Source organism: Gavia stellata, chromosome 10 (assembly GCF_030936135.1).
Source record: "Gavia stellata isolate bGavSte3 chromosome 10, bGavSte3.hap2, whole genome shotgun sequence".
In the NCBI taxonomy this organism is placed as follows: domain Eukaryota; kingdom Metazoa; phylum Chordata; class Aves; order Gaviiformes; family Gaviidae; genus Gavia; species Gavia stellata.
In genome coordinates this window covers 6,058,295-6,076,469 of record NC_082603.1, presented here as the reverse complement: position 1 = coordinate 6,076,469, position 18,175 = coordinate 6,058,295, and the positions used below count along the sequence as shown (strand labels likewise).

General features: G+C 38.9%; 1 protein-coding gene across 1 annotated transcript in view; it reads right to left on the bottom strand.

The window, feature by feature from the left end:
- The window catches only part of CEP350 (centrosomal protein 350), a 64,882-nt gene that overhangs the window by 30,881 nt on the left and 15,826 nt on the right, over nucleotides 1–18,175 (bottom strand). Inside the window, 17 exon segments of the mRNA XM_059821663.1 lie at nucleotides 355–512; nucleotides 1,301–1,447; nucleotides 1,836–1,923; nucleotides 2,840–3,024; nucleotides 3,570–3,766; nucleotides 4,300–4,463; nucleotides 5,396–5,524; nucleotides 5,896–6,032; nucleotides 8,011–8,142; nucleotides 8,388–8,498; nucleotides 9,122–9,285; nucleotides 9,405–9,625; nucleotides 11,427–11,616; nucleotides 12,549–12,700; nucleotides 13,911–14,064; nucleotides 15,386–16,449; nucleotides 17,958–18,079. Coding sequence (XP_059677646.1) covers nucleotides 355–512; nucleotides 1,301–1,447; nucleotides 1,836–1,923; nucleotides 2,840–3,024; nucleotides 3,570–3,766; nucleotides 4,300–4,463; nucleotides 5,396–5,524; nucleotides 5,896–6,032; nucleotides 8,011–8,142; nucleotides 8,388–8,498; nucleotides 9,122–9,285; nucleotides 9,405–9,625; nucleotides 11,427–11,616; nucleotides 12,549–12,700; nucleotides 13,911–14,064; nucleotides 15,386–16,449; nucleotides 17,958–18,079 — 3,515 coding nt within the window.

Genomic DNA, 18,175 nt, shown 5'->3' with positions numbered 1-18,175 from the left:
CACAAACATCAAAATCTCTAAAATTGATGTGCTTTTACTGACTCTATCAAGTACAAACAACATTAAAACCAATCTTCTACAATAAAACTTGGACCACACAGTCTGCCAGCTAACAATGTTTGAATGTCAGTATTCATGCAAGAATTGTAGCCTTTAAAATATTATATTCAAAGATTAACATAGTTCTATTAATGCTTCTAACCAGCTATTTTGCAGGCAACTCAGATCAAGGTGTATGTGATATCAGTACCTCTGTAATTTTTCTGATGGCCATTTTTAGTGCAGATACTGGCAAAACCAAATCGTTCTATTAAAATAATAAACTTTTGTTTAAGAAAAAAGAAAATTAGTTACTTTTCATCCATTCTGCTGCGCATTTTTTTAAGTTTCTGCATAATGCTACTAGTCTCACTGCTGGAGATTGAGATTGGTGAAGGGCTGCGTGTTTCTGCATCAGTTGGAAGAGGGCTAGAACCATTGCTCTGCTTGATGTCATCCTCACTGTGAAGTTCCTAGAATTAAGTGTTAAAAAAAAAAATCAACATCGAAAGTAGGAAAAGTTACTCTATGATCTTTTTAAAAATTGTTTTAATTTAGGTTATTTCTCCCCAGAGTACATCAAATACTACTTCAGATAAGTCTGTCCACCTGCAGATTTAACTTCATTTTCCAACTTAATTTTTATTTGACACAAAGTTTCTTAGTACACCCTTTTTCACCATAAAGTTGTCCCCTAACTTTATCTAGAACAAAAAACCCCACCACAATTCAGTTCCCCAAAGAAGAAACCAATCCTTTCTATAGTATTATTATTAAACTTGTGTCTCCTCAAAATTCTCTAAGACAGTTATCAAAATCCCATCTTGCCATCTCATAAAGCAGATGCAAGAAACTTAGTGTAATGACACTAACACACACACAGAGCAGCAAGTTTTGAGTTTAGCGCTTACATTTAGTTCTCTGGGGTCTGACAAATAATCAAATAAAATCAGAGCCTGAGAGATCTAAGCATTAAAAAACTGATATTCCCAAAGTCCTTAGTTAAGCTTGAGAATTAACAATTACCATCTACTGCCCAGTTAAAACATACTTTAACTTCTCCAAATACATTTCCTTAAACAATACTTTAAAAAATTAAACATAAAATTGCTGAGATAAAGAGGATGAGACCATTTGAGGCAGACAAAACTTCCAAGTGATAGGTCCAATCTAATAGCTTTCCATTCCTATAAACACTGATGTCAAATACCAGCTGCACAGCCAAAGAGGGAAGACTCCAGCTTCTGTATTGAACACTTACCAGTTTGTTTTCTCCTGCAGACTTTAGCTTTTCCTGCAGTTTCATTGTAGTCTGACGTATTCGTTCTATTTCCGCCTGCTGTTTAAGGATCAGTTGTCTCTCCTTCCGAGCAGCCTTGTTAGCCTCTTGAAGACGTTTAATTTCTGCCTTTTAGGTATAGAAGATTAAGCATAAGAATTGTGACAGAGAGCTCTCAAGAACACACTCTAAAGCTACCACAGTGTCCATGCTACGGGTTTAAAATGACTGAAATTACATGATGAAGTAACTATCCTGAACTTCAGCAGCAAAGAACAGAAGATCAATTAATACATGTAAGTCTCAACCAGTGACATTACTGATACAGAAGGACCCTTTTAAACAATTTTTTAAATACTACCGAAATGCAAATAAAACTTATTGGTAAGAAATACCGCTAGCTTACTATCCAAAAGCCTGGTATGGAGTTTTCTCAATTCTTAGCTTTTACAGTGTCTGACACATTTAAAAGCTATAGAGGGGTTTCAACAGGATTTTCCTAGAGGCCATCAGTTACCTTTTCCTGCTGTAATCTCAGCAGCAGACCACGCTGCCGCTTTCGAATAGGAGGCATCTTATCATCCTCTCCCTTGTCTCGCAAATGCCTGCAAATAGATTGGAAAAAAGGATTAAATAAGAAAAAAAGTGCACAACAACGAGCCTTTTACTCTTTAAAGTAAAAAAAAGTTTACTTTTCCTAACCTGCAGAAGAGTATATGCCTGTACTTAAATCATTGGCGTTCTCTACAGTAGAATATTTTGTACTGTTTAGTCAAAGACATGCGCAGTTAAAAGGCCAGTGCAGTAATACGAGATCTCACATGAATGGGAAGAAGTTCTGCAGAGGTAGCATGCTCACCATTTGAGAAAGACAAAAGAAAGGACACTTGAGCCACTACCTCACCATCCTTTGTCAAACCCACAATGACAGGCAATTGGAAGAAAACGCCTGGCGAACAATGGTACTCGCAGGCAGAGGGTGACCACGGAAAAGCATTATTGATTAAATCTGGCCACCACTGTTTAGTAGTATCTCTAGGTACTTCAAGTGGTATTCCAGGACAAAGCACATGTTAGGCTGGAAGCAAATCACTACCTACAACACATTCAGATTCACAAAATTTGTCCTGAGACAACTAAAATGACCTCAGATAGACATCAAGCAAATAAAGATCTAACTGTTTGACAGTTTTATACCTTCTTGAATTAAGACTTGTAGAGTATTGGTTGGGAACGACCTTCTCTGACTGACAACAAACATCTGATGTTCTACTGTTTCAATGAAATTCTCTTTTATCAAACCGCATTCAATGTAAACATCAAAGCAGACTTACAAACTGTGTTCTGTTCTTTCCAAGTGACAATAACATTTGTATATATTACTGATGTCAGAAGATTAGTTCAACCATTGATACTTAATAAGGGAGGGGTGAGCTGGAAGCAAAATTTTACAAAAGAAATTCAAGTAGAAATACAAGAAAATGGTCAGTCAGCAACAGTGTATATTCAGAGCTGCCTTACTTCTTCTGGTGTTCCAGCCAAGCTAATTCAGCCTTGGTCTTCTCTTTCAGAGCCTTCTCCCGGAGCCGAAGCAGTGAGGACTGATGAGCTGCTCGCATTTCCTCCTCTTTCATGTACTGTCTTACCATCTCCATGGTAAATTTAGAGAAACTATCTTGCCCCCCTGAGAACGGCATGCTTAGCTCCTAGAAGGCAAGACAAATTTGGCATGATTTGATAATACAGAAATTCTAAGGCTTTTTTCAATTACAAAGTGTGTGCATATACACAGATACACCCAAGAACAGATGCAAGAAGGGAAGCTGTTTTTTCTCCGAGGATTGTGCAGACCAGCTTTTTCTGCCCTGAGCTGTGTGACAGTTCTGGGACATCCCCTCCTGGGCCAGAGAGATGAAGCATCCTCTTGTACTTCCTAGCTGTGCGTAGCATAGTAGGAAGACTTAATCCACTGGGCTTTTATAACCTACCTCAGAAAGTCACTCCTCTTCTCCAAAGTCACAAGAGAACTGGCAGAGACCTGGATGGACTGTTCCATAAGTCAAGTCATTGCACTTGTAGTGACATACAGCATGATTCATACAACTCTATATATTTTGAGATGCTCAAAGAACTACAGGGAGGAAAAGAATCCTAGTATTTGCAAACACAGCTAAGAACGGCTTACTTGAAGGTCATCAGCTTAACCATTTCAGTTCAGTTAATCTACCTTAACTATAGTTGCTTGACCTACCTTGATAGATGACAGAGCTGTTTTTTCCGGGGAAACTTCCTCATCAGAATCATCACGATTACCCCGTTTCTTCTCCAAATTATTTCTGCGATGACTCTCAGAAGGCAGCAAAGACCGAAAAGACTTTTCCTCAATCTCATCCTCTGTCATGGACTCATCAAACTTCAGGGAATACTCTGTTGCAACAGAAGCAGAATCTGAGGGAGAAATCAGGGAAGTAGTTTTATGCTCAGGTACGTACCATGAATACAGTTTTACTCTGTCTCATCTCAGTATACTTAGAGGGGCAGGAAAGACAGGGAGATGATTAACGCAAAAAAAAGGGTGTTTAGAAAAGAGCAACCTCGAGTTAAAGGACATAATGAAATACTGTTATCTACCTTCAAAAGACCTAACACGCTTCTGTACATAGGTATAAACACATTTCCAGGGCTGCTGAAACATTTGGTGTTCAGCCTGCATATTCAGCAAGTGAACATCTGGCTACAGCTAGCACAGCAGAATGTAGAATGGCCCACAGACTCCATCACGCTGATGTGCAGAATTTCAAAGGTTCCCATCTTCACTGTGTCGTTCTCTGTTACCTCTTAAGAGGCTACCAATTCACCTGGGGCTCAGCTTTCTTCATACATATGCCCTCATTTATTTCAGAAACTAATTCTGAAACAGTACCTCCCTTCCTCCCCCCTTACCACCTTCAGATTCATCACATACAAACAATACAGCTAACCTTTTTCGTCTGGCAGTGACAAAATACTATCACTTGGCAAGGAATCATCCACACCAGTATGAGCCTGCTCTTCAATACTGCTAGTTATCTTTTCGCGACGGGAAAGCTTTTTCTCATTCTCCTTAGAAGATGGAACTGAAGGACTCTCTTGGCGGCTGCTGGTACTACTGTGTTATTAAGAGATAATTTTTTAACAAAATTACTTTGCACTTTTCAAAATATTTATATTACATTACTACTGTACATACCATCACTAACATCCCAGTAATAATCGACATGCTGAGGGTTTGGTTTTGTTTTTAAAATGCAGCTGGGCTACTTTAAAATTCCAAGCCTCGTCAAGCTGCTGACTGACAGCAGAATTTGTTATTTTTATTCTACTTTAGAATGCAAGTGGTTTGTAGATATGTACACCCTCTACCTGGCAATGAGTATTGATGATAAACCGTTTCAAACATATCTCCTTACAGTTTTCAAAAGGATGAGCCATATAGCGATATTGTTTTAAATGAGCAGAACTACAGAGGACAAAAATCATTCTGTTTAAGATCAGAGAAGGGCTGTGAGAAACTTTATGGGACCTAACTAGATCAGGTAAGCAAGCAGGAAACAGGAAGCTGAAATCCAGTATTAAACACAAGCAAGATACTGAAAAGAAACACCAGAAATGAGTCAGATCTAAACCTCAGGCAAGCAGCACTCCAGGCAATTCTTTTAAAACCTCAAGTGCAAAGTCTCAGTGGAAAAAAAACCCTAGCAAAATGGCCAGATACACAGAGAACAGAATAGAAAGTAACGCACATTACAGAGCAGGCAGCTCTACAGGTCCCTGGCACTGTGTTTCCAGAACATATGCTCCAGTCTATGTTCTAGTCCATTTCAAAAAGACACAGAGCAAAATAAGAAGGGCATAAAATGCAAATATTTAGGACAGGGAAGAAGACTCAGACAAAGAGAGACTTACCAGTGACTTTTAGGTTACAAAGGCAATGCAACAGAACTATGCAAGTAGGCCACAGCACAGAAATCAGAAAAAATCTCAGCTCAACAATTCCTGAAGGTATTTCACCCAGCCAAAGTCAAGGCCACGTCCAACTCTTCTTACCTCTGATCATGAACCTTTGACCTTGAGGACTCTGAATAACTATCAAACATCGGTGAGTATGTCTGTTTTGAGTCACCTGTCTCCTCTTTACCTTGTGACATGGCAGCAGATTCACATTTCCTGAGAAAAAGAAGCGTTTTGGGTAAATCTGTGTTGTCTTAAAACAGAGACTAATACAATTTTCACAAGCCTTCATCAGTTTACTAGAATTAGTAACTGCTAAAATTTCTGAAAAAGCCACTTAAAGCTTAGACCAGTTAAACCATCCCAGAAAACATTTAGAGCATCTTTTTCTACTCTTTTATATAGAGCTTCACAGAACCAGTTGATGTCACTTTTGGGGTACACTATTAAGGGTATAAAGACAGAATCTAAATTCTTCTTAAATGCTCACTCATTATGACTTCTTACAATTTTCTTCAAGAACAGGTGAAGCAAAACCTAACAAATCTTACTTCCCCACTCCCAGGATGTGAAACATTAGGGAAAACCTGTTTGTATCAGTTCGGGCTCTCAGTTGCTTCATGAATTCTGAATGATGATGCCGCTGGTGGTCAAACAAGGTGGTGACTGGAGCAGCTGGAGTGCTGACAGTATCCGAAATCTGGGTTCGTGCTAACTCTGTCATCTGAGTACATTAAAAACCAAAGGAATACAATGAGCTTATCAGCAACAAAATGTTTTTGAAAGAGAAAATAGTCATTCTCACAAGCAATTTACTGATTTATTGAACAAATGTGTAAGACATGGTTTTGAGATGGTTTGTAATTACATACTTACCAATTTTGGTTGTAAAAAGTGCATACTGCTCTGTAATTTAATCTATGCAGAGTGGAATTATTGATATGAAACTACAGACATGCAAGACACTACTTATCATATCATTCTGATCAACTTAAGCAAACTCTGATCACTAGAATGATCCCTACATAATAAAACGCTCTAGACCTACCATTACAATTCACTAAAAAAAAAAAAAAGGAAAGAAAAAAAGCCAGAAACAATGTTTTCTTTGGCATTTGAAAGTGCATCTTGCCCAAAAAGCAAGAAATATTATTTCCACTCTAAAGGAAGCAACAGGTTTAAAGTTCCAATATTACGTAAACTACCAGGTCTAAAATTGGCAGCATTAAATCAACAGATAGCCATGAATTTCTCCTTCTTAATGTATGGCAGTCACTGTGTACCTCACTAGAAATAAGAACAACTTCAGAAATCACAGCAGATAACACTGGTTTTTAGAAGCTTTAGAATTTACTGGTTTTCTTCTTGTTCAAAGGTCTGCCTCTTGCAGAGCAGGGAACTCAGGCTGGTTCTGAAGGCAGCAATAAGCTGTATTTCAATAACTTCCAATACATGTACTGAGCTGCTTCATTAATTCTTCAATTAATTTATGCATTAACTGTAATGCAAACAATTTCATAAAAACAAGTGAATATCAGGAGTCACTTGTGAACCTGGATGGAAAAGCTATTCTGCTAGCCCATCATCACTGACCAGGTCACCCCCATCAACCTCTCCACAAGCACCTCTTACTTTCAGACTTCAAACTTAGAGCAAGACAAGAGATTAAAACCCTACACCAAAGAAAAGCTGTCTTTGTTTCTTCTCCTTTGTTTCTTATTTGGTTTTCACTCACTTTGACTCCATAAACTACAAATGTTTCTTTGTCTTTGTCCAAGACTTCACTACCTGCTATCAACCACCACGGCATGCACCTCAGATGCCTGAGCTTTTCTGCTCCTCTAACCTAACCCATTCTTGTCTATTCAAAAATTATTTAAACTTCACATATTTGGCAATGCCCCCACCAAGAACATGGGTATTATTCTACAGTCCCATTACCCATCATAAAAACAGCCTTGCTGAGCACCAACACGTGCATGAGCTGTGAAGAAACAGTTATGTTCGTAACAATCAGCCTTCTGCACTCCATCCCATACCCCTAATCCACAGTCATTGAAGACGCAAAAGCATTTTTTGGTTACCGTGTTTCTTACCTATGTGTGAAGCAGCTGCTACGTGTTGGGAACAACAAGTATAAAAACTGATAAACTGATATATAAAACCTGAAAACTAATAAAAATTCTGTATGCCACAAGAAGAATGAAGAGACTGAGAAAAAGAAAACTGCAAACTCTGTACCAAGTTAAAAGCCCTGCTGAAGATCCTCCCCCCTCCTTTTTTATTATTATTTGTTTTATTTGATAGTCTCCTACCTTCAGAAGTAAGCAAAATTGCAATTTCCCTGCTTTTCTAATTTAATTTGCATAAAAAACAGATACAGGATCAATCCCTGATGGAGTGTAACTCTTACAAATTAAAGATGTTGTGCTCACTATCATCAATCTATCCTGGAAGAACAAAAAACTTCTTAACAGTTCATTAACTGGAAGATCATAAGAATAGTGAACAGGGATTTAAGGCTGCCAACTGACTTCTAAGTAACGGTGCCAGAAAAGCTTCTTGAAAGTCCTATCATTTGTCACATTACAAAGCGAAGAAGTTGCACTGAGAATGACACTAAACAGAGAATAACCTAGAGGCAAAAAAGTATTCAAAATACTGAAATTAGAATAGCTTTTTCCTTTCTCTCAGGACCTCACCTCACGGATCTGGTGAGTTGCATCTGTAGCGAGAAGTGCAGTTTCTGCCTGCTTGGCTGCAGCCTTGCATGGGGTCTCTTGTACAGCCTCCTGCCGTGACTGGACCAGATGCTGTAGTGACTCTGCATGGACCTATGCAGAAAACATAGCCAGTTCAGCTCTTCAAAATTTTCTGGCTATAATAAATACGGTTTTATTTCTCAAAATCTGGGAGAAAAAAGTTTTAAATTGGCCCCTAAGAGCTTTTTTCAGCTATATTAAACCCCTTCACCATCTCTATATGTTCACAGCTTCAAATTAAGAATACTCATAGGCATGGATTTACTTACAGCATTTTGCCTCTTACACACTCCACATTTTTTGAAGGGCAGCATTACCTGAGCTGCCTTCTGCCTTGCCTCGTCCAGTTGTCTCTGACTTTCTAAAGCTTCTTGTTCAGCCTTGATTTTCAAAAGGGCTAAGTCCCGTTCATGGCGCTGCTGCTGTGCCTAGATTAGGAAAACATGTTTTGGTCATGCAAGTTAAATGTAAAGACCTTTTTTGCCTTAGCCACTGGCTGCAACTACCTTTGAAAGATCTAGAGCTACTCTACTGGTGGTGCCTCTTCTGCTAAAGTAAAATTTTCAGCGCACCAACCCCATACTCTTCCACCACCGTGTCGAAAGAAAGTAGATTTAGGAGATCAATTAATTCAACAAACTAGAACAATCAATCTTGTCAACATAAGGAAAATTCAACCAAAAACATCCTCTTCATGGATTAAGACAAATGATCCACCCTGAACAACTACACCGTATGGCATCAGGACCCAAAATCAAACCCAGTAAATAACCAAATCTTTATTTTACTGAGATACACAACCAAAGTAGCGATTCCAGCTAATGGTATATTAATAACACATATTTTAGAGTCACCAGTTCCTTGGTGCCAACGTAAGAAAGAAAGATAACAGACACTAATCCTAAAAAAATGGACATTATCAGAGATGCTCCATCATGCCCATTACGATTTCTCTGCATTGCTAACAAAAGCATAACTCACCCTAATTTGATTAATTCTCTTGCAAAATAAAAAATAGAACCGTTGAGACAAGGAAATATTTTCCCATTACCTTTAGAATCTGAGCCAAAGAAACGCTCTCCTGCTGGGCAAGTGATATGCCTCGTACCCGTTCAACATCTGAAAGCTGTCGCACAGACTCCTCAATGGCACTAAGGTAGTTCAATTCCGCTGATAAACGATGCTGAAGTCCAGCAGGTGAGAAGCGCATACATCCTGCAGGATAAGACTTACCGGTCAATCTCCATAGTCTTTCATGCCTCACATCAAAAAAATAAAGAAAAAACCCAAACAAACTACTCCAGGATTAGTATGGTTTTAACAAAACAACTCACCGCTCACTGAGGCTGCTCCCGCTACAGACCTACTAGTTCCCAGACTCAAGTCAGGGAAGGCTGCGTTAGGCTTCAGCCCTGACGCTGTACTTCCAGAAAAGCCAGCAGGTGACTTGACTCTCTCTGCTGTATTGCCTATAGAATCAAACTGCAACATTTTTTGGGAACTGGAAGATGGGGAAGAAGTCGGCGTCTTCTGGGATCTTCCCTTGTCTGAGAAACTGACAGTGAAATAAAAAAAGAGAGGAGTCAATATTCACTTAAGTCCAGCCATTTGCTAAGACAATAAAGCAATAACCTAGTTCTTCCATTTATATACACCAAACAGATCCACACAAAAGGCAAAGTCTTTTATGGTTTGCACAGACCCAGTCTGCCTTTAGTCTCATGAGATGGGTTTTATACCTATATCCCAGCTTAGGTTTAAGCTTTTAGAGTACCCTATTTTTTCCCCAAGTATTAAACCTAGTTAGCATACACATACGCACGAAAAAAAATACTATCACAAACTTGGTCATAGGAAGTTCCACCTAAACATGAGGAGGAACTTCTTTACTTTGAGGGTGGCAGAGCACTGGAACAAGCTGCCCAGAGAGACTGTGGAGTCTCCTTCTCTGGAGATATTCAAAACTCGCCTGGACGCATTCCTGTGCAACCTGCTCTAGGTGAGCCTGCTCTGGTGGGGGGGGTGGACTAGGTGATCTCCAGAGGTCCCTTCCAACCCCCGTCATTCTGTGATTCTGTGAACATAGTATCTACATATTCTACAAGGCCAGACAAGCAGTTTCCTCCTGTTAGAAACCTGGCATGTGAAACTCAGGATGCGCTCACCTGCGTATACATTCACACATCTGTTTTGAGAGTCTGAGTGAAGAACTTAGTATTACTCACAGGAAATTAGGGGAATATTTTGATATCAGAGTATGATGAACAGTATTTTTAAAAAGTAAACAGGTTACTATCAGCATATGCATGCAACTGAATGTGATAAGCCACTGCCCTGAGTCTTGATCTCTTTCATCAAAATGCAATGAAATGCCTGAAGCTCAAAACTTGACTTAAACAGTCAGTAAAATACTACAGAAGCATTTCTTAAGAGAAAAATCAAAGAAATCTGTTTTCAAACATACAGAAAATGGTGCAGACACTTCTTAAATTTACTATTCCAATCTTATTAAGCCAAAATGGATTAACAGTGGCCGCTTAAATCCCTTAGGAAGACATTCTGCTCTACTTGGCACATCTAAGGTCACAGGAACTTTCAAACACAATACCGGATATCAGTGAAAGTCACCAATATAAGTCAGTACCTCAGAACCACTCTATACCCACACAGAACGAGTGAAAGACCATTCGTATTATTTGTTGCTTTTTAGAAAAAAGTACAGTGAAAACTAAGCTCAGTGTATTTCACAACTATCTTCATTGCACAATTAGCAGAAAATAAAACGCATTCATAGGTAGACATACAGAGGATGCAACAGGAAAAATAATCTCTCTTCCTCTACACTCTTTTCTGAGGTGCAGATCATCTCTCAAAAAAGCATCAACTCAGAGCTGGACAGGCTTATCAGTATTAGCTGTACAAAAGTCTAGCCAAAAATGTCTGTGGATCCTACTGAAAAGAGCAAGGTGACTGCACAAGTTGACTAGCCTTTTTTTTTTTTCCCTCCACTTCTTACAGACCATTTGTAGAAATAGAAAAGGAAAATTTTGTTTTAATGCTTAAGGTACTGAACCTGACAGGATACCTATATTAGCAAGTTATCCTTAAAACAACAGAGGGGTCATTTGGGGAAAAAATCACTGTTTTGTATTTTCTCTTACTACCGCCATCTATTTTAGGCTTTCATATTTAAAATACAGGGGGAAAAACATTTTCTGCATGCCCATCTTACTAACATCTGATCACCTATGTTACTTTCCTTTTGGATATCCAAAGACATAGCCATTTTTGATAACATGCCATAATACTACTAAGCTCAGTTATATTTGTGTACAATCTTATAAGGTTCCTGTTACCTCATCAAGGAGTGTCCAGACAAGTTTTCCAGCGTGCTGTCTGTATCTGGATTCTGCTCATGATCTTTATTAGAAATTCTGCTACTTGATAAGGATTTCTTTGCCTGTTGGGATCCCCACTCTAATTCAGATAGCATTTTATCTTCTTCTGCAGGAAAGTGGTGAGAACTTCCATTGAAAGAGTCCAACCCTAAGAAGCAACAATATTGCCAAAAGTTTATGTTTGGTATTCTACATATGAATATCTTACCATCAAGACCCCCAAAACAAATAATTGAGAACTTTTTTCCCTAATTAAAGATGCCTTTGAGTTAGAAGTCTAGAAATCCAACAAGCAAGAAATGTAAATTCAGCAGCTTCCTACAGGAGATTAAGTTCTCTTCTGCATATTTTGTCCACTGTCAACAAAACTGTCACTCAGCTTTCATTTCAGCATACTATCAGTTTAAATAAACATGCAACTAGAATAAAGCCTAGCTTTCTTTCGGTAAGCTAGAGAATTTTAACAAAATAGGAAGAGAGATAATTTGGAATGCCCAATCTTATTTTTCCTCATCCTTTTATTGGCTTTAAACCTAGCTTTTCCTTATGTTATCCGTTGCTTAGATATTAAGAGTGTACCAAATCTCAAAGTTTCTTCGTGTTTTTGTAGTGTCCAAGTTACTGTAGGAAGAAGTGTATTTATTAATTTGTGCACTTACGAAAACTGTCTGTGATCCAAAGATGAAGCATACAGGCAAACTTCTTGTGGCCTTCATAAATGCGGCCATAACTCTGATTTCTCAGCAGCCTATTGGAATTTCCTCAGTACAGAATCTGAGGATAGTTGCCACGTGATATTAAAATTAACTAATTTGTTAGAATGCTGGTTTAGGAAAGGAAAAATTTTCAATGCTGTTAACAACACCTTGCTTATTTAATTTTAGATGACTGTATTTTAAGGTCAGAGAATAATCAGAGTTAAAAAGAATTTAGGAAGGAATCACCGGAGGAATAAATCATCCTATCAGTGTTAAGATTACAGTTTCCAGATACGCAGGAAGACTGCTATTTTCGCAACAAGAAAACCCTAAAACCTCCTCCAAAAAAACCCCAAACCCTACAGTCAAGTACTGCACTTACATTCCTTTTTCCCTCTCTTTTTAGAGGAAGCAGATGAACGAGAAGATGCTGCAGACCGTGGTCCAGATGAATGCTGAGAAGCAAGCTCTACAGATCGAGGTTCGTGGGGAGACCTCCTACTAGGAACTTCTTCATGAATGCTTGAATTACTGCTGCCAGCAACACTAAAAAGGAGCACATTATCAGTGCTTAACTAAGGACTTCCAACTCCCCCATTACACTGTGCACAAGAAATCCACCACACTTTAGAGACAGACAGCTAAAACTGCACTCATTAGCCCATCTTGAAAAGCACTGATTTTGAGATTAAAAATTATGACAGCTAAAACACTAGGAAGTTTGACGTGATATTGAACATATTGAAACATTCTTCTGATAATATGAAACAGTAAAAGATGGGTAACAACCATCCTTTCCAATGCTAACTCTTCAGAGCTAGTTGACTACAGACTTGAACAACATGACTCCAAATATGACTGCATTTTAGATAACTTCTGGGCATACAGATATCATCAATAAATTGACAGAAATATAAGTGATTTTCAATAAAGGATTACAGAGGATTTGCAAAAAAGAGGGTAATGGATCATATACTAAATAATACCAACAGAAGACCTATCAAGAAGTTTAATCAGAAAGAAAGCACTTTTTGCAGCCAACATTTTCAGCGTGTAAAGAGCCTTTTACCCTTCTTCCTTCTGAGGTGAAGTACCACCAATATAAACACAGTACTTGTGGCCTTCCCCAAGGTGCCCAAAAGATGTAAATGCATCTCATTACAAAAAAGGGGTCTTGGGAAATTCAGGAAGCATGAATTCAGTAGTAACATGGAGAGTCTAGGATTTATTGTCTTCAAATTTTAGTCTGAACAAAAGGTTTTAAAGGTTCTTTCAGACAATTTATGTATCCATTACTAAGCATTACTGAATCCATACTGAAAGCAATTATAGGAGTTTTACAGAATTTTGAAGTACTGAAGGTATTTTAACACTTTCAAATATCTTTTCTTTTTTCTAAATTACAAAGACTAACCAATTGAGCATTATAGCAGCCACACAAGTTGGAGAACTAATTCTCACCTGACTACAAAGGGTAAGAACCTTGCCTAAAGCTACCTGCCAGACTAAAGAAGAACAAAAAACAGACAGAGAACAGGAATACTTGACTCTAATCTTTATGTCTTAACCATGGTGGTTGCTGTATTAACTGCAAGGTCTTAAGGAAATACCTCATCCCTTTGACTAGCATTACAATACCGCGTAACAGAAAAGATATCCAGCATATTATAAAACAAATTTTGCATTAACTATTTTCATCGAATTCTGCATTTTGATTTTTACAAGAAGCCTAACACACAGTTACCTGAGGTCACGTGAAATCTTTTTGTCTGTTAAAGTGCCACTTCCCTGTGATGAGGCAAAATCATCTTCGTAAGACACCACGCTCTCTGGAGGGCTCATGGCAGGGAGTAAAGGGCGCAGGAGGGCAGACCCTCCATTTGACCTTTCATCAAACACTAAAGTGCGGACAAAGGAGGGAAAAGACAAAAGTGATACCAAACACAAATGTGCATCAAACAGGTAATAAAGCTGCAGGAATTAAAATGCTCCCAACCACGAGTTACAAAGACTTCCTTTCAAACACAAAAACATCAGGAAAACAACAGTATAGCCAATCCCATGGCAGTTTTATCAAAACATAACAAGCATAGTCTTCCTCTCTTGGTAAATTATTGAATACTCTACTTCATTAACACACTCCAGCTAAAACATTCTTGACGTGCACAGTGCTTGAGAGGAGAGCCATCTGTAGAAAACTGAAATGCAATCACCTTTAAAGGAAATAAAATGAAGGAAAAAAAAAAAATCAACTTTTCAGAAAACATTCCTCCACAAAACGAGGAACTCAAGGCAAGAGAAACAGTACTCATTAAGTGAAGAATAAATTTGTACAAAAAATGAAAATGAAATGAAGCATCCTACAGGAGACACTTGTAAAGCATGCCCTAAGACACTAACACTTGAAATGGGCTCATTTAAGCAAGAGATTTTCCCTACTGATATACCAAAATCTTACCTTCTCAAAATGAAATATTGTTACCAGAGTTCTAATTGTCGCACTACTTTGAGACATTATCGAATAACTCATATGAGAAAAGATGCAAAAGGAAATTCCACATCATTTGTCTGCTGAAGTTACATATTTCTAATAATATAGTAAAGCTATATTATTCTTCTGTAGCAAGAACTCAGGATATACACAAGCACTCACGTTTATGCCATGAAGTAAGTGCTGCATAAAGCATGCATTTCATCTTTTTGCCTTAACCAAAACAGGAATGATGTGTTGATGATGTTGATGATCTGGAGTGCATATATAGTAGGAAGATGCACATTCCAATCCAGAGGGTCTGTTCTCCATGGTGGAAAGAAACATTTCCAAATGCACTCTGGGCAATTTAGATTTAGCATTTAGCAATGTAAACTTTACATTCGCAATTCCACAACTATGGATGCCCTTAATACATGTAACCACCCAGCATATGAATTAGTTACTGATCTAGAAATACAGAGTAGTCTAATACAAAAATAATCTTCTCCCAGTCCAAAAGTGTGGAGGGTTTTTTTTCCCCCTGCTTTTTTTCCTTAGCCAAGAAGGCAAAAGAAGAGGGGGGGGAACAATTTGTCATCCAAAAGTAAAGTGAGAAAGCCTTACACAGATTCATGTTTGAGACATCTAAAAGCACGTTCCTTACCTGTGAAATATAAAGTGTAAGGAGGAGTAAGACTGGGAAAAAAGTAATTCACAAGAGCTTCAAGAAATTTTTCCATTTTTACCTTTTCCATGAAGTTGATAACTTTTTGCAAAGATGTTGATGACACTGTGGGGACTTCCCTTTGCCAGCTCCTCCCACGGCCCCTTGCTGTGAGCGCCACTCGTCTGAGTGAAAAGTGGCAAATACTTCTCAGCTTCTCTCTGAAACTCCTTTATTGGCTCAAAAGCATTTCTCTCCCGAATGCAGAAATCCTTCTCTTTTAATGTCTCCAGCATCTTCAGTGGCAACTGTTTGTGCTGGCCTCCTTCCTCTTCAGAGAGGCTTCCGTCACTCAGGAGAGGCCCTTCGCTGATGGAGTCGATGCTGGACTCGTGAGGAATTACAGCTTTGTTCGGAGCGTAAGCCTGGTTTTCACGCCCCGGGGAGTCAGTTTGTCTCTTAGATAAATGTCCTAGTATCCCCTCGTGCCTGTTAGCAGCGGGGGACCTCATTCCAAGGCTGACTGCAGCAGTATGAGGCCTGATCGTCTCAGGGAGCTTTTTAAATTCACTAAGGTTGCCTACCCCAGGAAGGCTGTCATCAAAGGCTGTATGAGACACACAGGTACCCAACATTTTTTGAATTCTGGCGGAAAAAGCATCTTCATTTTCCTCTCTCACAGGAGGACTCACAGCCTTTGCCCATCGCCCATCATCCTGGTTTTCTTGCAAAAATTCATGGTCTGAGTTCCACATAGTACCATAATTGATACCAGCCCCAGCCAACTTTTTGGCTTCACTTTCAATCCTGCTAGAAAGGGAAGCAGCTGTAGCTTTCAAAGCTTCAATCCGATCTAATTTGCTCTTATATTGGTTAGCAGCAGGTTTTACTAAGAGATTTTGCTGTGCAGCAGGTGAATTCAGGTATGGCTGAGGCATCAAGGTCAGCGATCCCACGGGTGCAGCATGGCTCCTCCTGCCTCCCAACATTGCGTCACACTCCTTTGACAAAAGGTCCATCTGCTCCAAACTCCAGTGTTGGGAGCAAGGGCCTCCACTTGAGCCCATGAGAGCTTGTGGGTGAGAGAGCTGGACTCTTGGGCTCAACCTGTCTGGCTGCACCCATGGAGGCTCCATCAAATCGCTCCTGAAATGAGAAGTCAACATTTAAGTTGATGACTTATACAAGTAGTGTTATTTTAGATTGAAGTATCATTGCCACAAATTTATTTTTCAGGAAGAAATACTTTTTCATGGAGTCAGAGGGGCAAGGAATGGGACAGTAAACAGTTACAGAATGTTATTTTTAAAATAAAAACAACAAAGCACCTTCCAAATTTGAAGTGCCATTTACGGTGTAGTTTGTGGTTTAGAGTTGTAACAAGCCGAGTGTTTTCATCATCACCACTAAGTCTTTTCCAAGAGTTTCGTGACTTCAAAAGGGAGGAAACTCCCCCCCGCCCCCCTTGGAATTTCTTAGCCCCAGCCTTCCCCCTCCAGTTGAACCCAGCCCATGTTTCACTGGAGCTGTCACTTAGGGTAGGCATGAAGAACACGTAGTGAAAAGGAGGACTGGAAATACAAGGATGTTTAAAGTTCTGTAAGACATCTTTTTTATTTCCAGATAGCTCCCATTTGCATGACAGAAGCTCTGTAGAGACCTTCCTTTGCTAGTAACACTTACATATATTCTGAATACTAGGAAACCTGGAAAGTCCCTCACAAAAACTGCTTCTCTGCTTTCTATGAGGCTCTCCAAATAACTTATGCAGCCCTTTAAGTCTCATCTCTCCCCTAGTATTAGTACTTACATTTTTTCCTTACAATGTTACACTAACAATATTTACTACTGTATGGTTAGCAGTCTGTTCTGTACACAGTACTACAGAGCATTCCTAGTGCTTCCTTGAATTCTTCCAGAAATGAAACAGGTTTCATCGAATTTACAAAGTCAGCGTGGATTTGACCAAGTTAAAGTACAGATAATGAAGCAAGTATATATTTAAGAAGCAGACATTCATTATGTAATTAAAAATGAAGACACACTTGCACAGCATGGATATCAAGGACATGCAAGAAACTGTATGATTTTTTTGTTCCTTGTATTTAAGTGTTTTGTTAGGCACCTTGACTTACAGTAAGAACAACTTTGATAATATACTAAACAATTAAAAATGGTGAAAGCAGCATGGAAGGAAATAGGGATAGGCTAGTTCCAAGCAGAAGCAGAGGTTTTTGGTACTTTAGACATAGTAACTAAAAACCTGAATCCAAGACAATAGATTAAATAGAAACATTGAACAAATCAAGTAAGGAAAATCAGATGCGTTCATGTGATCAGCTTCTCTTGCCCAATGGCAATGGCAGAGGAAATAGAGTCTCTCAATATGAAATGCACATCCTCTTGGCGTCAGTAAAAGATTAACAGCAACCACAATTCACTTTATTTATTTACAGACTTACTAAATACCCAGAGCCAAAATTTTCATATGCTTTCCTGCATCAGCTTCTTCTTTATGGCGAGGAAACTTTATAATTGCCGTAAAGTCAATTACTCTCGCTAGAACACAAACTTAAGAGCCTAGTCTATTTTAACATCTTGGAGATGAAAACTAGAATATTTTCCTCTCTTTTGAAAGGCCCACAATGGCTCACCTCAGTAGTGGCTGCTGCGGTTCTGAAAGCGACATATCACTACTTGAAGATGCACTAGGAGGACGCTCTTGAGCCTTGTTTTCTTTGTCGGATTCCCCAGATGGTTGATAACCAGGTCTGGGCTAGAAATGAAGACAACCAGAAAAATGCATTTTCAGAAGTCTGTAGGAGTTTAGAAGCTCTTGTCTCATTAAAATTGAAAAGGCTTACATTTCTCA